At 48.6% G+C, this 20,010-nt stretch overlaps 1 protein-coding gene across 1 annotated transcript in view; it reads left to right on the forward strand.

Annotated features, from left to right (window-relative positions):
- The window catches only part of LOC138246527 (uncharacterized), a 601,223-nt gene that overhangs the window by 172,321 nt on the left and 408,892 nt on the right, over nt 1-20,010 (forward strand). The window contains exon 2 of the mRNA XM_069201183.1: nt 12,322-12,390. Coding sequence (XP_069057284.1) covers nt 12,322-12,390 — 69 coding nt within the window. The remainder of the gene's footprint in view (nt 1-12,321; nt 12,391-20,010) is intronic.

Raw genomic sequence — 20,010 nt, forward strand, 5'->3', positions numbered from 1 at the left:
CTCTAAGGGGAACACTTGGACTCTGTGCATGCTATTCCTTACTTTGAAATAGCACATACAGAGCAAACTTCCTACATTGGTGGATCAGCGGTGGGGTACAAGACTTTGCATTTGCTGGACTACTCAGCCAATACCTGATCACACGACAAATTCCAAAATTGTCATTAGAAATTGATTTTTGCAATTTGAAAAGTTTTCTAAATTCTTAAAAGACCTGCTAGGGCCTTGTGTTAGATCCTGTTTAGCATTTCTTTTAGAGTTTAAAAGTTTGTAAAAGTTTGAATTAGAACCTAGAACTAGTTGTAGATTCTTAAAAAGTATTCCAACTTTTAGAAGCAAAATGTCTAGCACAGATGTGACTGTGGTGGAACTCGACACCACACCTTACCTCCATCTTAAGATGAGGGAGCTAAGGTCACTCTGTAAAATAAAGAAAATAACAATGGGCCCCAAACCTACCAAAATACAGCTCCAGGAGCTTTTGGCAGAGTTTGAAAAGGCCAACCCCTCTGAGGGTGGCAACTCAGAGGAAGAGGATAGTGACTGGGAGGAAAATTCCCCCCTACCAGTCCTATCTAGGGAGAACAGGGTCCCTCAAACCCTGACTCCAAAAATAATAGTCAGAGATGCTGGTTCCCTCACAGGAGAGACCAACACCTCTGAAATCACTGAGGATAACTCCAGTGAAGATGACCCCCTGTTAGCCAGGATGGTCAAAAGATTGGCTTTGGAAAAGCAGCTCCTAGCCATAGAAAGGGAAAGAAAAGAGATGGGCCTAGGTCCCATCGATGGTGGCAGCAACTTAAATAGGGTCAGAGATTCTCCTGACATCCTAAAAATCCCCAAAGGGATTGTAACAAAATATGAAGATGGTGATGACATCACCAAATGGTTCACAGCTTTTGAGAGGGCTTGTGTAACCAGAAAAGTAAACAGATCTCACTGGGGTGCTCTCCTTTGGGAAATGTTCACTGGAAAGTGTAGGGATAGACTCCTCACACTCTCTGGAAAAGATGCAGAATCTTATGACCTCATGAAGGGTACCCTGATTGAGGGCTTTGGATTCTCCACTGAGGAGTATAGAATTAGATTCAGGGGGGCTCAAAAATCCTCGAGCCAGACCTGGGTTGATTTTGTAGACTACTCAGTAAAAACACTAGATGGTTGGTTAACTGGAAATGAAGTGTGTGACTATGTTGGGCTTTATAATTTGTTTATGAAAGAACACATTTTAAGTAACTGCTTCAATGAAAAGTTGCATCAGTATCTGGTAGACCTAGGTCCAATTTCTCCCCAAGAATTGGGAAAGAAGGCAGACCACTGGGTCAAGACTAGGGTAACCAAAACTTCCACTGGGGGTGACCAAAAGAAAGGGGTTACAAAAACTCCCCAGGAGAAAGTGGGTGACACTAGAAACAAAGAAAAAGAGTCCTCTGTAGGCCCCCAAAAACCAGAACAGGTGGGTGGGCCCCAAGACACAACCCAAAACAAAGGTGGGTACCAGGGTAAGAACTGGGATGCCACTAAGGCATGGTGCCACAACTGTAAACAGTCTGGGCACCACACCAAGGACACTTCTTGTCCCAAAAACAAACCCCAGAACAAAATTCCAGGGGTAACCAGTGTAGCCATGGGAGATGACTCCTCAGATGAGGAGGTCTTCATAGCCTTCAACTGGAAACAGGGCCCAACAGGTGAGTTGGAGATTCCAGAGGGAAGTAGACACTTCCACCACCTACTGGTGAATGGAATCCCAACCACTGCCCTGAGAGACACTTGTGCCAGTCACACTATTGTGCATGACAGGCTGGTGCTCTCAAACCAGTACATCCCAGGTGAGACTGCCAGGGTAAGAGTTAGCCTAGACAGGGTCACTAAGAGGCCTGTGGCTTTAGTGCCCATAGAAGTGGGTGGCACTCTTAGCTGGAGAAGGGTAGTAGTCAGTACAGACCTCCCCCTTGATTGTCTCCTTGGAAATGACTACCCAGAGGTTAGTCAGAGCCCAAGAGAGGAACTGGTCCAGTGCCAGTCCTCTCCCAAGGATTCTGGAAGTCCTGCCTCTGCAGTAAATGCAAGCAGGCCCCAGAAGAAGAAGAAAAGAAAACAGAGTAGGAAGGGTGGACAACCTTTAGCCAAGGTTACAGCAAGCCAAGGAGATTCTGCTCCAGTAGGGGAGAACTCCAAAAATGGCCCTGATAAAGTCCAACCTGACCCACAAGAAGTCCTGGCTAGTCAGGCAACTGTTAAACCTGAGTGGGTGGCTCCTCAGCTAACAGAAGAAAGAGTGGAAGAAGGGTGTTTACTACAAGATGTGGTAACCCCCCACTCTAATACAGCAGACAGGCAACCTGAACCCAAAGAGGCCTGTAACTTAGCCCCTTCCCTTTTAGGTGAAGAGCTAAAGGTGTGGTTCTGGGCACTGACAGCTGTCAGTGGCCTCTGCTGGGTGTTAGCCTTTATGGCTGCACTATCCTTAGCATGGTGGTCTGACCCCATGCCAAATAGCAAGTTAGGCCCCCTGACCCTATTGGTCATGGTGGGGTTACTCCAGCTCTGGGTAACCTCTCTGGGTAAGCTAGGGGTAACCCTGGCCAAGATAAGGTTAGCAGAGGTGGATACCTCTAAGACCAAAATAAAAAGAATGGGTGGAGACATTGAAGAGGCAGACAAGAGGCAATTCAGACTAGGTCCTATCACTGTGGAAGTAGGTCAGTTCCCCAAAGGGAATGACCTGAACAGAAGGATGTAAGGCAGAGTAGGCCCTGCAACTAACCAGCCTATTTCTCCTACTCTTCCTCGCCTGACAGACTAGGAAGACTCTCCCAGCTTGGGCTGAGTCTCCTGGCCTGTGGGCTGGGGGGGGCTTGTGTAAAGAAATGGCTCCCTGTTGCAGTTACCCCCCACTTTTTGCCTGATACTGATGCTGACTTGACTGAGAAGAGTGCTGGGACCCTGCTAACCAGGCCCCAGCACCAGTGTTCCTTCACCTAAAATGTACCATTGTATCCACAATTGGCACACCCTGGCATTCAGATAAGTCCCTTGTAACTGGTACTTCTAGTACCAAGGGCCCTGATGCCAAGGAAGGTCTCTAAGGGCTGCAGCATGTCTTATGCCACCCTAGAGACCCCTCACTCAGCACAGACACACTGCTTACAAGCCTGTGTGTGCTAGTGAGAACAAAATGAGTAAGTCGACATGGCACTCCCCTCAGGGTGCCATGCCAGCCTCTCGCTGCCTATGCAGTATAGGTAAGACACCCCTCTAGCAGGCCTTACAGCCCTAAGGCAGGGTGCACTATACCATAGGTGAGGGTACCAGTGCATGAGCACTGTGCCCCTACAGTGTCTAAACAAAACCTTAGACATTGTAAGTGCAGGGTAGCCATAAGAGTATATGGTCTGGGAGTCTGTTTTACACGAACTCCACAGCACCATAATGGCTACACTGAAAACTGGGAAGTTTGGTATCAAACTTCTCAGCACAATAAATGCACACTGATGCCAGTGTACATTTTATTGCAAAACACACCCCAGAGGGCACCTTAGAGGTGCCCCCTGAAACTTAACCGACTGTCTGTGTAGGCTGACTAGTTCCAGCAGCCTGCCACACCAGAGACATGTTGCTGGCCCCATGGGGAGAGTGCCTTTGTCACTCTGAGGCCAGTAACAAAGCCTGCACTGGGTGGAGATGCTAACACCTCCCCCAGGCAGGAGCTGTGACACCTGGCGGTGAGCCTCAAAGGCTCACCCCTTTGTCACAGCCCAGCAGGGCACTCCAGCTTAGTGGAGTTGCCCGCCCCCTCCGGCCACGGCCCCCACTTTTGGCGGCAAGGCTGGAGGGAACAAAGAAAGTAACAAGGAGGAGTCACTGGCCAGTCAGGACAGCCCCTAAGGTGTCCTGAGCTGAGGTGACTCTAACTTTCAGAAATCCTCCATCTTGCAGATGGAGGATTCCCCCAATAGGGTTAGGATTGTGACCCCCTCCCCTTGGGAGGAGGCACAAAGAGGGTGTACCCACCCTCAGGGCTAGTAGCCATTGGCTACTAACCCCCCAGACCTAAACACGCCCTTAAATTTAGTATTTAAGGGCTACCCTGAACCCTAGAAAATTAGATTCCTGCAACTACAAGAAGAAGGACTGCCTAGCTGAAAACCCCTGCAGAGGAAGACCAGAAGACGACTACTGCCTTGGCTCCAGAAACTCACCGGCCTGTCTCCTGCCTTCCAAAGATCCTGCTCCAGCGACGCCTTCCAAAGGGACCAGCGACCTCGACATCCTCTGAGGACTGCCCCTGCTTCGAAAAGACAAGAAACTCCCGAGGACAGCGGACCTGCTCCAAGAAAGGCTGCAACTTTGTTTCCAGCAGCCTTGAAAGAACCCTGCAAGCTCCCCGCAAGAAGCGTGAGACTTGCAACACTGCACCCGGCGACCCCGACTCGGCTGGTGGAGATCCAACACCTCAGGAGGGACCCCAGGACTACTCTGATACTGTGAGTACCAAAACCTGTCCCCCCTGAGCCCCCACAGCGCCGCCTGCAGAGGGAATCCCGAGGCTTCCCCTGACCGCGACTCTTTGAATCCAAAGTCCCGACGCCTGGGAGAGACCCTGCACCCGCAGCCCCCAGGACCTGAAGGACCGGACTTTCACTGGAGAAGTGACCCCCAGGAGTCCCTCTCCCTTGCCCAAGTGGAGGTTTCCCCGAGGAACCCCCCCCTTGCCTGCCTGCAGCGCTGAAGAGATCCCGAGATCTCTCATAGACTAACATTGCGAACCCGACGCTTGTTTCTACACTGCACCCGGCCGCCCCCGCGCTGCTGAGGGTGAAATTTCTGTGTGGGCTTGTGTCCCCCCCAATGCCCTACAAAACCCCTCTGGTCTGCCCTCCGAAGACGCGGGTACTTACCTGCAAGCAGACCGGAACCGGGGCACCCCCTTCTCTCCATTCTAGCCTATGTGTTTTGGGCACCACTTTGAACTCTGCACCTGACCGGCCCTGAGCTGCTGGTGTGGTGACTTTGGGGTTGCTCTGAACCCCCAACGGTGGGCTACCTTGGACCAAGAACTGAACCCTGTAAGTGTCTTACTTACCTGGTAAAACTAACAAAAACTTACCTCCCCCAGGAACTGTGAAAATTGCACTGTGTCCACTTTTAAAACAGCTATTTGTCAATAACTTGAAAAGTATACATGCAATTTTTATGATTTGAAGTTCCTAAAGTACTTACCTGCAATACCTTTCGAATGAGATATTACATGTAGAATTTGAACCTGTGGTTCTTAAAATAAACTAAGAAAAGATATTTTTCTATACAAAACCTATTGGCTGGATTTGTCTCTGAGTGTGTGTACTCATTTATTGCCTATGTGTATGTACAACAAATGCTTAACACTACTCCTTGGATAAGCCTACTGCTCGACCACACTACCACAAAATAGAGCATTAGTATTATCTCTTTTTACCACTATTTTACCTCTAAGGGGAACACTTGGACTCTGTGCATGCTATTCCTTACTTTGAAATAGCACATACAGAGCCAACTTCCTACACAGATGTCTTGCCACTTTCAACTTTTGTCTTGCCTGAGCCCTTGGTGGCAGGCGTTTTTGCCTTCTCCCTCCGGGATGTGGGCAACTTTTTCAGTTGTGGAGGTTGCAGAATGTCCTTGCCCTCGCTCCTTGGGACACTGGCAGCCCTGTTGCTTTGCGCACTCTAAAATCCCGCTATTGCTGGCACCACTGTGCCCGGTGATGTGGTGGCTGAGGTGCTGGGTTGGGACCTGGAAAGGCGGGCCCTAGGGGACGGACGGGGGGGGGGAAGTGTATGGAAGAGGTCAACATTTGATAGGAAGAGCTTTTTAGACACACTGGGACGGGTAGATGGAGGGGGTTTGGGAGTGGAGGAAGAGGTAGTGGATGTAGGAGGTGTTCGTTTGGTGACTTTGGGTGAAGGTGCATGGGCTGTAGGCTGTTGTGAGGTGGATGGCTGTTGGGTGGGTGTGTGACTGCGTTTGTGTACTTTGGGAGGAGGGCTCACAGACACACTGGTAGAGGACACAGGGGATGTGTGAATGGTAGTGGGTGTGAGAAATGCACTTGAGCGGTGTGTGGTGATGGCCGTGCTGGTGATGGAGGTAGTGGCTGAAGATGTTGTACATGCAGGTGTGAGTGGAGACGTGACAGGGAGGGAGGAGGGAGACGTGGAGGAGGGGGACACAGTGGAGGCAGTGGATGTTGGTATGTGTGCATGGGTATGATGCTTGTGTGAGTGCCTGTGGGATGTGTGGTGCTTATGTTTGCCTGAGCCACCCTTTTGTGTTGATGTGTGTGCATGCTGGTCTGATGGTGTGCTTGGGATAGGCTGAGATACAGGGGATTGGGTCTGGGTGGAGGAAGTTGGAGGGGGGAGGCTGGACACAGGAGCAATGGCTGCCATCAGTGCAGAGGCCAGAGCCTGAAATGCTCTCTGTTGGGCTGCCTGGCCAGAATGAATGCCCTCCAGGTATGCATTTATTTATTGCAATTGCCTCTCTACACCCTGGATGGCATTCAGAATGGTAGACTGCCCAATAGTGAGGGATCTCAGGAGGTCAATGGCATCCTCACTGAGGGCAGCAGGGCTGGCTGAGGCAGGGCCTGAGGTGCCGGGGGTGAAGGAGATGCCCACCCTCCTGGGTGAGCGGCCATGGAACACATGCTGAGGGGCTGCTGGGAGGGCGGTGCTGGTAGGGGGGGTGGCGGCTGTACCTGTAGAGGGGGTGGGCACAGAGGGGCCCGCCGCCGCAAGGGAGCTCCCATCAGAGGAGGAGTCGGTATCGCTGGTCTCTGCTCCTCTCCCCGCCGTGGATCTCCCCTCGCCCTCCATCCCACTGGTGACTTCAGACTCCGTTGTCTCGCCCTCCACGGCCATGTGGGATGCAGCTCCCTCCTGCTCCGGTGGCACTGCTCCTCCACCTGATGATGCTAATGCACACAAGAACAGGGAGACCACAAAAAGGGGGGGACGAAGAAAGAAGAAAGACATGTTCAGTGCATGCAATATCACTACCGTTGGCGGACACTACAGACACAGCAGCCCTCTGCACTACGCCATGCACTTAGAGTTCCCTAATTAATCACAGGGACATGGGGTACAAGGCCTATGCCCGATTGCTGCATACATGGAAGTCACAGGAGCCTGACTAGGTGTAGATGGCTCTTACCACTGGTGGGGTTGGGGTGCCACATAGCCTGCCTCACAAAGGGTCCTTGCCTACAAAGCTTGTCCTGGCCTAGGGTAACCCACTAACCATCTCCCCCAACCAGACACCTCGTAATGCGCGCAGAGTCAGATGAATGTGACGGTACTCACCCCCTTGTGGCTGCTGTGATGCCCTCAAGCGCCCATCCAACTCCGGATACGCCACCGCCAGGATCCGGCACATCAGGGGGGTCATGGTGCGACGGGCACCCCTCCCACGTTGGGAGGCCATCCCCAGTTGGGCCTCCGCTATCTTCTTGCTTCAGCGGCAAATGTCCTCCCATCTTTTACGGCAGTGGGTGATCCGTCTGTGGTGGACCCCCAGGATCCGGATGTCCTTGCCGATGGCATGCCAAATATCCTTCTTCTGGTGGGTGCTGACCTAGAGGAATAGTACAGGGGAAAAGGAAAAACTTTACCCGTCCAGACCGTCACAGTCATTGTCCCACGTTCCCACCCTTGCCCTAACGCACATACGCTCACCGTCCGCTCATGCAGGCCTCAGTCCCCCCCCCTGTATCTTCCATGCACACCACTCCAAACAGGCATTGACAATACAGCATGCTCACAGGGTACTCACTTGTTTCTCTGGAGGACCATAGTGTAGCGTGTACCGGGGGAGGACCCCATCCACTAACTTCTCCAACTCCTCCGAAGTGAAGGCAGGGGCCCTTTCCCCAGACACATGAGCCATCGTCGCTTCCAGACACAGGTCACAGCAGCACTTGCAGTGTAGATCCTCTCCTGTCGAAGGTCAGGTATCAAGTGAGTGAACAGACAGAAAATGGCGGTCACGTCCGCGGCGGTGCGTACCGTCACCGCCGGCGTACATCGTCATTGGCTCCTGGGACCCATAGGGCCCAATGTTAACCAATGCAGGATTGTGCCGCAGTCTTTGACCGCCTACCGCGACAGTGCATTTACCTCATATCCCCTTGTCCCACATTACAGGTCAGGCAGCCGCCATTTCAGGGGGCCTCATGGCATTATTTTTAAATGTGTCACACATATCTAGGTCTTGCATACACACAGAGACAGGCATATAGCGGATTGACAAATGTGTGCAATACATTCATTTTTTACTACCTCAGTGTTGGCTGACTCTGTGTTCGCTGTTCTCGTCCATAGGGCACGTCCGCTGGGGCAGGTGAGGAGATGGCAGCATCCTCCGGTGTACAGACCGCTGGTGGACCTGTCGACAATGGAAGAGAGACATGTAATAGTCACCTACAGACTTGATCGTGCCACAATCCATGAACTGTGTGCCCAGTTGGAGCCAGACCTGATTTCAGTTATCAGCCATCCCACAGGAATCCCCCCTCTAGTGCAGGTCCTGTCAGTACTCCATTTCCTGGCAAGTGGGTCTTTTCAAACAATAGTGGCCATTGCATCAGGGATGTCCCAGCCTATGTTCTCAAACGTGTTGTCCAGAGTGTTGTCTGCCCTGCTGAAACACTTGCGCAGATACATCGTTTTCCCTCAGGTGGAGGATTTGCCCACAGTGAAAGGTGACTTCTATGCCCTGGGACATATCCCCAACATCATAGGTGCCATTGATGGGACACATGTGGCCTTGGTACCCCCCGCAGGTGTGAACAGCTGTACATAAACTGGAAGAGCTGCCATTCAATGAATGTGCAGATGGTGTGTTTGGCCGACCAGTACATCTCCCATGTGAACGCCAAGTTTCCTGGCTCAGTGCATGATGCTTACATTCTGAGGATTAGCAGCATCCCTTATGTGATGGGGCAACTCCAGAGGCACTGTGTGTGGCTAATAGGTGAGGACAAGGACCCTATACCCTGTGAATAGTTGTCTGGGTCTGGGCTTGTCCCTACGGGCTAGTGTGTGTCTAACAGTTATCCCTCGACATTTGCAGGTGACTCTGGGTACCCCAACCTGTCATGGCTACTGACCCCAGTGAGGAATCCCAGGACAAGGGCAGAGGAACGCTACAATGAGGCACATGGGTGAACTAGGAGGATTATAGAAAGAACCTTCGGCCTCCTGAAGGCCAGGTTCCGGTGCCTCCATATGACAGGTGGTTCTCTGTACTACTCACCAACGAAGGTGTGCCAGATCATCGTGGCCTGCTGTACGCTGCACAACTTGGCTTTGCGACGACAGGTGCCTTTTCTGCAGGAGGATGGTCCAGAAGGAGGTCTTGTGGAAGCTGTGGAGCCTTTGGACAATGAGGAAGAGGAGGCAGAAGAAGAGGATATCGACAACAGAAACAACGTGATCGAGCAATACTTCCAGTGAGACACAGTTAAGAAGACATCACTGCCTCCTACATGTCATACAATTGTTAGACTTATCATATGTCTGTCACTTTCACCCAGTGTATGGACCCTGACCTGTCACTTTGCCTTTCCATTTCACAGATGTGGGTCCCACTGTGTGACCTCTGCTATGTTACCTCATGGACTAGAGCTGTGTGACATAGGTATGTTTACAATACAATGGACATTGCTATTTTCCTCAGTTATTGCAAATACACATTTGTGAAAGCACAGACTGACTCCAGATTGTTTTGTGATTCAAGGGTGTTTATTTAAGTGCAAATTAGTGGAGGGAGTTGTAAAATGGTCAGGGGTGATGGAGGAGAAATGTCCATGGCAGAGTCCAGTTATTTGTCTCACAGGTGAATTATCCAAAGGGGCATAGGAAGTGGAGCTAGGGCAGTTTAAGGATGGACAGGGTGACGAAGTGGGACAGAAGGATGACATTCAGGGTGGTCTCATTTCTTGGCGGGGGTCTTGGCATTGTTCTCTGTCTTGTGTCTGGATCTCAGGGACGGTTGCGGGGTGGTTCTCCATCTGCAGGGGGTGGGGGGCTGGTGTTGTGGTCCTGTGGCGGTGCCTCCTGTCCACTAGCGCCGGCGGAGGTGGTGGGCAGTTCATCATCGAGGCTAGTGTCAGGGGCCCCTACAATGGTGACCAGGGTGGTGTTGATGGACTTGAGTTCCTCCCTGATCCCCAAATACTGTTCCTCCTGCAGGCGCTGGGTATCCTGAAACTTGGCCAGTACCGTTGCCATCGTCTCCTGGGAATGATGGTACGCATTATGATGTTGGAGAGGGCCTCGTGGAGAGTGAGTTCCCTGGGGCTGTCCTCCTCCTGTCGCACAGCAGTCCTCCCAGTTCCCCTGTTTTCCTGTGCCTCTGTCCCCTGAACCGTGTGCCCACTGTCACTGCCCCCAGGTCCCTGATGTTCTTACATTTGTGGGTTTGCCTGGGTTCCCTGTAGTGGTGGACACACTGCTGCTTGATGCGTCCTGGGAACAGAGGGATAGGCCCGCTGGGTGGGTGCTGTGCTGGTGTTTCCTGAGGGGGGAGGCTCTGTGGTGGCATGTGCCAGTGTGTGGGGAACCAACTGTCCCGAGGTCCCAGATGGGCCGGGCTGGTCATCTAGATCCAGTTGGACGGAGCTGCTGTCATCACTGTGGGCATCTTCTGTTGGGGGGGTGGACATGTCTGGAACCTCCTGTCCGGTGACTTTGGGTAGGGGTCCTGCAGGGGTGTAAAGGCATTATTATTGCATCTGTGTGTGCCATCGTGTGCAATGGGTGGGTGACCCTGTACCCCAGTGCTTAAATTCTTGTCTAGGACCTTGTGTGATATTTGGTTTGGGGATCTGTGTGGGTATCTGTCGTGGACATGCTTTGGTGATGGGTGTCCAAGCTTTGGTGTTGCATGCAGGGCTTGGTGTTGGGATGGGTGGTTTGTGATAGTGGGACATATGTGAAGTGTTGGAGTGATAAGGGTGAGGGTGGGGGTATGTGATAGCATGCAGGTAGGGTGGGGGATGAAATAGTTAAGATTTGACTTACCAGAGTCCATTCCTCCAGCTACTCCTGCGAGGCCCTCAGGATGCAGTATAGCTAAGACCTGCTCCTCCCATGTTGTTAGTTGTGAGGGAGGAGGTGGGGGTCCGCCGCCAGTCCTCTGAACTGCAATCTGGTGTCTTGAGACCACGGAGCGCACCTTCCCCCGTAGGTTGTCCCACCTCTTCCTAGTTCTTGGATACTGTCCCACTGAGTTGACCCTGTCCACGATTCTGCACCATAGCTCCATCTTCCTAGCAATGGAGGTGTGCTGCACCTGTGATCCGAATAGCTGTGGCTCTACCCGGGTGATTTCCTCCACCATGACCCTGAGCTCCTCCTCAGAGAACCTGGGGTGTCTTTGCGGTGCCATGGGATGGTGTCGGTGATGTGTGAGGTGGTGTGTGTTGTGATGTGTGAGGGGATGTGTTTGTGTGTGTTGTGTGAGGTGCGTGGATGTTGTGTGAGTGATGGTGCTGTGTGCCTGTGGATGCTAGTTTGTTGATGGTGGTCTCTCTCTCTCTGTGCTTCTTTCTCAATTTCTGTCGTAGGGGTTTGTGGGTGATGTGGGTGTGTGTTTTATATTGTATTAGGTGTGTGGGAGTGGTGTGTGTATGTGTATCAGGTGTGTGTATTTCGAATTGGCCAATGTGGTTGTGTTTTGTAAATGTGTGTGTATTTTGGGTGCGGCGATGTGTACCGCCAATGGAATACCACGGTTGAAAGACTGCTGCGTGGATTCGTGGGTCATGATAGTGTGGCCGTATTCCTGTTGGCGTGACGGTGGAGTTTTGTTATCGCCAGTTTATTACTGACCTTTGGTGTGGCGGACTTGTGTGGGTGTCTAGATTTTGGCAGATTCCGAGCTGTGGGTCGTAATAGCTGTAGCGGAATTCCGTCGCCGCAGCGGTGTGTTGCCGGTCTTCTGCACGTCGGTAAGCAGGATTTACCACCAATGTTGTAATGAGGGCCTATATCTGCTAAACTCAAAATGACCCATCAGTACTTAAGTACATTCTGCTGTCTGTTTGTGACAGTCTCACAGGTGATGTTAAGGATTCATACCTATTGAATAACTAACACTAGTTACTCCTTCAGCTGTTTTGGGATATTATTTCCTGTGATAATGTTCTTATGATCTATTGCATAATTATGGAGAAACAATAGTAAACTCTGGTGATGAATGCCCTGTTTTCTGACAACTAAAGTTATACATGCACCTTGTAATTTAAGGCTTTCTCGTTCTCCCCTGCAGGATCCTTTAGCCTGGAAAGGCTCAGCTCTGCACTGGAAGACCCCCACAGGGAGAAACGAGAACTAACAGGTGAATGAACACTGCATTCGTGGGGGGGTAAAGCTATCTCAGGACATTTTTCACAGCCTTCCTTAATGAGGGGAAGTAGATGTTATTTCATGGTCTGAGACACTAGAATCATTTGGCAATCGAAGCCCGAATTCAGGAACAATTTTGACTGAATTATGCAGCACATTAGGCTGTACTGTATTTGATTAATGGTAAATTACACATAAGGCTGACAAGTTTCCCCAGGCCTATGCGTGATGTGTCACGCCAGTCCACAGTTTTTCTTTGAATGCTGGGAAGAGTAGTCCTGTTTTCTAAAGGAATAAACAAGACTATACGTCCCAGAATTTAAATAAAACATCTGGACTGGAGTGTCACACCATGAATGGACATGAGAAACCTACCAGGGCTGTATGCAACATACTCTAGATTACTTTGTTATAGCAAATTTAACATTTTAAACAACGGTCGGGTACAAAATGCATTCAAATCCTACAGAAAACACAGATTAGTGGTTAACTAAAAAGGAAAACATTTACACAGTCGCCAGATCATATTCAAATTGTTAAACATTGACAAGTATTTTTTGTCATGCATAGAAGTGCAGGAGTACCATTAAATGTCTCAGATGAAGGCAGTTGGCATAAGGGAAATATGAACTAGCATTCAGCACACGAAAACGCTTACATGTATACACATTTAGAAACAAAAAGCACTCCTGGCTATGTTTTCTGGTGCTGATTTTCCTGTTTATTCAGCCTTAAGGCAATCTCAACCAGTTGTTTAACTCCCCATGCTATGAATCTGCCCAGCTGTTGGCCTGGAAATCATGAATAACAGCATGGTGAGTCACTCAAAAGATGCCCAAATTTCTTTATTTTTCTACTTTCAAAAATAAATACAGAAAGGAAGCACATTATTTTCTGTCTGTATTTATCTGTAAAAATGGAAATCTGGGAGTCTTACATATAATGTAATGAGAGCACTGGGAGCACGAAGTTAAGACAGTGGCTGCCACAGTCATGAATTGACTTGTTTTCTTATGTAGCTAAAGAGTGGGAGCAGTGCTATTTTAGCACCTCAAACAGTGGTAAATCGTTGCCTCCCGTGGGAACCTTAAATTAATGTACTACTTTTGGTAAATTTAGTAAATAAAACAAAACATAATGCACAGAAAAGAACTCAACACAACAGTCACAGTCCAGCACAACAAAGGTATAGTGCAATAATGCAACACAAATTCACAGCAACACAAAAACACAACAGAACACATCACCACCAAAACAAAATGCTAAACAGCAAACATGCTCAAACCTTACTGTCACACAATAACACCTCATGAATCCTGTTTTCATAACATATTAGTAAAATGTGTTTAGAGCAAGCATTGCCTTAAATTACCAACTAGGACATGAAGTAATGTGATCTGGCCAAAGACGGTTATGCCTTAAAAAATGACAAAATTGTTTTCCTCTCTGAGTGTCAATTTGAAATAATTGTTACTTTGGGAACACTGCAATTTAAATATGGATTTTATGACTGTAAATAAAATAAATTTGGGGCACACAATGAAGCATTTTCCTCCCATTCCAAACTGTTTTAAAGTATGTAGACATATCAGACCTGATTAACGAAGGTAAACTTACACTTTTGGTCTAAGTATAGAACAAAAGTTACAATTTTCAGGTATTCACAAATGTAAGTTACGATTGGAATCTTTACATCCGCACTCGGGCGGATCATCCAATCTGGAGCTGGATTCATTGTAATTACATGCACCTGCACATAATTAATGTCATATGCAACCCTGAACCAAAATTCAGATAAAAGCAGCCCACAAGCAAGATTCAGGTTTCTCAACAACAACACTGAGTTTACCTGCTCGGCCTCTACAGAAGACATGCTATCCAACAAGGAGGAAGAAGACCTACACAGAGGAGGAGACCACCATGATTCACCAATATATCATAGGTACTACAAGAGCCTGCATGGTCTCCCACCCTACGGCAGCAGTTCCGCACAGAAGGCAGCCCTATGTCAGCAGTTGGCCATGGCAGTAACTGCATTAGGGGAAAACACCTGGACTGTCAATGACATGAAAAATAAGTGGCAGGATGAGAAGAGCAGGGTGAAGAAGAAGTACACCAGGATAGAGGTGGCCAGAGCTCTTTCTTATGTATCTCATGAGCCCGCCTCCCACTCACCCCACTTGAGAGGGACATCCTCTCCACCATTGACCCCTACTTGCTCTATGGACTGCCTGTGAGTGATGCCCTCAATGTGGTGCCAGGTAATATGTGATAATACTAACAATGACACCAACAAAGCGATGTCAATGATACTCTACTAATGTGACCATGAATGTTGTCCCAAGTATGTGCAATCAGCATGGTGAGTCAGACCCTCCTGGAATCGTACAAAGGGTGATGCTCCGGTGCATTGAGGGGCTCATAAATATGTCCCCAAATCTCTCATAGAGACCATGACATGGATACTTTGTGACCAAATCTCCGGAACAAACAGCTACAGTAATAATGTGGATGAGAGGTGCGCTGATACCAGCAGACATACGTTCGGGGAGTTGGGTTGTGGCAGGTAAGGTGGATGTAGAGCATGGGTACTCACAAACATTTTCCCAGGGGCCACAAAGTTTGGTCTGTGGTGTGACCGAGGGCCGCACTGATGCTAGCAGCATGGCGATCAAAGGGAGGAGGGGGGCTCTGGATGGGGAGGGGTGGTGGCATTCTGGGGGATATGGGGGCAGCAAAGCATAAAGATCTAGTGGCTGAATTGCTTAATGTGAAACCAGAAAACCTGGCATTAATCCTAGCTTCCCCAATTTACCAAATTGTGTGATCCTAGTCAATTGTTTTATTTCACGTTCCCTTCATTTTCTTCATTATTGTATGTAAGAGGACCTCACAATGCATGAATTCAGTATGTGTGCTGTGCGAACCCTTCTCCTGTGTTTTATTTAGTAAACTATGAAGTTGTTCATGTATAATATCAAATCAGGCCTATCAAAGAGTGCAGATAACAACTGTCTTAATTCATTATTGGCATTGTTATCAAGGTGGGGGTATGAATGAATGTATCTGAATTTATATTTGAAATCTATTGTTTAAAAAAAATTACTTCTCCATGCACTGACAGAATCTGAAGTAGTAAGATGAAATGGTCCTGCGTGTAAATGAAAAACACTTTTTGAATTTTTAAGAACCCTTATCATAGTGGCAAGATTTTATTTTAAAAATGAAAGTGTTCCTGCAGGTAAGCGGTTCAGGACAAATTCCTCACTTCCTTTCTTTATCTTCAATAATGTTTAAATAAAGTACTGCCTGTGACACTCCAGTAAACAGCAGCCTAGTGCTACAGCTGCAGTGGGGCCGCATGTAAAGGTCAAAAGGGCCCCATGCGGCCCCCGGGCCGTACTTTGAGTATCACTGGTGTAGAGGAAGCAAAGCCTATACATATAGTGGGTGAACTGCACAACATGAAACTAGTAAAGGTGGTGATCACCCCAGCTTCCTATCAATAGATGTGACCTGCACACCATGAAAAATAAGTATACATGACAAAACATTCAACCTTGTTCTTAAATTATTGCATGCTGCATAGGGACGTGTCTTGCCAATTGCACGTTACAGTAATGCAAATGAAATAGCGGATCACAGATGTGGTCAGGAACCAATGCGGACAGCATAAAATAAATAAATTCTCAAATATCCCCAAAAACATTTTGACAGAATTTTCCAAGCAAATTTACAATGTGTTAATCCAAAAAATTTAATGACAAAACTCTCTCTGGAAAATCTTCACAAATACGATTAAATCTGTGCTGATATTATTCCATCTATCTAGCTACAGCACACCAAATGATGATTAAATGTCCATGATTGAAACATTCATAACAAAAACAGCATTCCAGATGTCGAAAGTTACCTGATGCATTTCAGGACTGAATGTCCCTTCTTGAGGGGCAATGCCGTAAACTGAAAGAATCGAAGAAAAATAGAAAAGAGAAACACAGAAACAAGCAACCAAAAGAGGGATTATCTCTCATAGACATACGTACCATGACAACAACCCACCCTCAAGCCTGTCCTCATGCATGCATCCTCTTGGTCATATCCAGCCCCCTAACTGCACCCCAGTCAACCCCTAAAGAAGATATAGAGGGGCAGATTTATTAAAAGTGGTGCTGCACTTAGTGCAGCCCCACTTTTCTTGCGCCACTTATCGTCCCCCTAACACCACCAGGTGTGCACCATATTCAAAATACCGCGCACCATGGCAGTATTCAGGGGGACTAGCATCATATTTGTTTACGCTAGTCCGGTGCTTTGCAGGATTAGTGTAAAGAATTATGGCGCTAATCCTGCAAAGCACCCAGAGGCCCACTGTAACCAATGGGAACCTCTTTTTAACGCCTGCACTTAGCAGGTGTTAAAAAATGCCGATAAAAATGGTGCAAAGGAATCTCATATATTCCTTTGCACCATTTTAAGGCCCCCCTAGTGCTGGAATGCCCCCCACTTGCATACATTATGCCTGGCGCAAGCATAATGTGGTGCAAAGGGTTACAAAGTGGCATTTTGTAAATATGGCATGGCGTACTTGCCCTTCCAACGCCACATTATCATAAAACAATGATGCTAATGTGGCGCTTGAATGACTCAAGGCCACCATAAATCTGGGCCTAAATGTGAAAGTTGATGTTGTGCCAGGTAAAGTGGGTATGGTGGAGGCAAAGCCTATTCATCTTGTAGGGTGAACTGCACAGCATGAAACTAGTAAAGGTGGTGATTACCCCAGCTTCTCCACCTGGCCAAATTGTGTGATCCCTGACCAATGTTTATTTCACTTTGCCTCCCCTTCCCCATAATCAAAAATGGGTTAACTTTTTAATACAGGACCTCAGGATGTGTGCTTTACATAACCGTATCCAGTGTCAGGTAAAATAGACAATGATGTTGTTCACGTACATTTTGAACACAGGCAAGAAGAGTGCACAACAGAAATGGCTGACCTCACGGTCCACAATGGGCAATGTTGTCCTGTCGGCGGGGGAGTAAAACAAATGTTAGCCATAGCTTGCTTGATAATTGTGTAAATCAAACATGAACCAGCTCTGCAAGTTGTGGAAAACCCCTTTACAAATTAGAAGACACCACTTCATACCTAGGATATATGATGCCCCTAAAAATGGAGGTGTGTCCAAAGCTAGGCAGGGCAGGATACCCTAGATGTTTCTGTAATGTAGCTTGCAGTAAGCTCTAAAACATGTTTGCCTGTAAGTGTGATAACTGGTTAATATGAGCGTTGTCTGTAACTTGTAGATCACTGAAATGTACATGTAGATTCATCAACATCATCCTTTGCACTTAGTTACATATATGTATGTTACATTACAGCTCACATCTGAGCTGCAAGGGCTTTGTCAGTGATACAGATGACAGGGGATGAGGAGACATCCTGGCAACAGCAGTCAAACTCACTGCCATCCATCAGTCAAGTACGTCTGCCATGTAGGGTTGTATACTATTGATACACTACCCATTTACAACCACCAAATCCTTGTGGAAGGGGATGAGCAGATGTTGCATTTTCAGCATTACATCTGAAGATGGTGTGTCAAATGTACCCGACATAATCAGTGATGTGTGTGCCAAGTGTGTATTTCTCATATGAATCCTGCAGGAAATTAACTATTGTGCCGTTTCTTTCACAAGTTGCTGTCTCAAGGATCATATTTTCTGCAACACACTCAAGAGCTCGGTCCAGCAGCTGACATCAAGGGGGATCTCAATGCCACACTGAGATGTGACCTCAATGCCACACAGAGATGTGACCTCAGTGCCACCAGAGATGTGGTTGGACCTGGTGAGTTTGCTTTTTCATTTCACATCTGCAATAAACATTACAATTCCACAGTGTGAGCTATCACGTGTAGGGGTACACAAACCAAGTCACATGTGGAACATCAGTTGATGTGAAGAGAATTTGACTCAATCCCTGTGTTGCACTGCATCATGTTGTAAGGCAAATACTTAGCCTGTTGCAACCAATGTCTTACAGGTGGTGAGGATGATGACTTGAGTCTGGAGAAAGGGCTATCTACCAGTGGCGGGCTACGGGAAATCCAAAGGGAGAACCCACTCCTCTTCCAAGCTACCTTGTCAGCTGCCAGAAGAGCACAGGAGGAGGAGGAGGAACTAGAGAAGGATGAAGATCAGGGCCTGATTCCAGCAGATGTAGTGGCCTATCCCCTGAGCACTAATGTTGGCCACGCAGCATACCATGAAAGCCCTCATCTGCTCTGGTCAGCATGGTGCCTCCTTCTACATCCCCAAGGATTGCCCATTCCTCACTCACCACCAAACGACCATCACCTCCTCACAGCCCTCACATATGTGTCAGACATGTGGGTTCCCCTACACACTCGCACTCTGACAGTGTCTCCTAAGCCTTGTCTCCAACATCCGAGGTACATGCCAGCCCTGGTGAGGAGCAGGTAGCCCCTAGGCATGAATCTCCTCCTCATAACATCCCCCTTGCCACACCCCTACCCCTTGCTAAGGGACCTGCAGGGCACATCTGAGGCCCTTTCAGGCAGAGAGAGCTGGCAAGTATTCTTGGTGGAGAGTGGGAGGAAGATTTCTTCCAACAGCAGTCGAATGTGAGGCAGGACATAATTGCCATAGGGGCTACACTGTCTGACATGTCTGCCTCACTGCAGGACATGTGTCAACTCCCACAGGTGGTGCACAGAAGGACCCAGGTGTTGGAGAGGATGGATGCATCCTGGAAAGACATGGGGAAGAGGCTGAATGACATCATGGCCATACAGAAGGAAGAGCGTGCAAGACACCATGCATTGGCTATGAAGATGGTAGACTGGAAATTCGACATGATACAAATTCAACCTTCACAGCCAATGCATGGCGGGGAGCAAACACATCTACTTGCACCTCCTCACCGCTAGCCCCTGCTTAGGCCACCTGCACAGGGCCCCCAACTATTGATGACGAATACACTCCCCTTGCACATGTACCCCACCACACAGACACATCCTCACCCTGTACATGCACCACTACACCCTGTCCAGGACTCACCACCCCCTGTTCAGAATGCACCCCTCCTGTCCAGGACCCACCACCGACTCTTCGGAATGTACCCCCCCATATAGGACCTGCCACCCTCTCCCCAGGATGCCCCCCGTCTAGGACCCACCACCCCCTGTCCAGGATGCACCCCACTGTACAGGACTCACACCCTCCCGTACAGGACCCACCACCACCTGTCCGGGATGTACCTGCCCTCTGTTTAGGACCCATCATCCCCTGTCCAGGATGCACTACCCCTTGTCCAGAACCCACCATCCTGTGTACAGGATGATACCCCCCATTAAGGACCCACCAGCCTCTGTCCAGAATGTACCCCCATGCACAGGAACCACACCAACCTCCAGTGAATGGCCAAGCTCACAGCCCACAGGCGCAAAGGAGACCTTCCTTGAGCACTGTAATATTTTTGCACAAAACAATGTAAATAAAATACATAATCAACATTTAATTTGAGTTGAGTAATAGTTGATGAAGGTCATTTGCTTAATGTTGTTATAGGCCGTATCTGTTGACA

The sequence above is a fragment of the Pleurodeles waltl genome, chromosome 7 (assembly GCF_031143425.1).
Source record: "Pleurodeles waltl isolate 20211129_DDA chromosome 7, aPleWal1.hap1.20221129, whole genome shotgun sequence".
In the NCBI taxonomy this organism is placed as follows: domain Eukaryota; kingdom Metazoa; phylum Chordata; class Amphibia; order Caudata; family Salamandridae; genus Pleurodeles; species Pleurodeles waltl.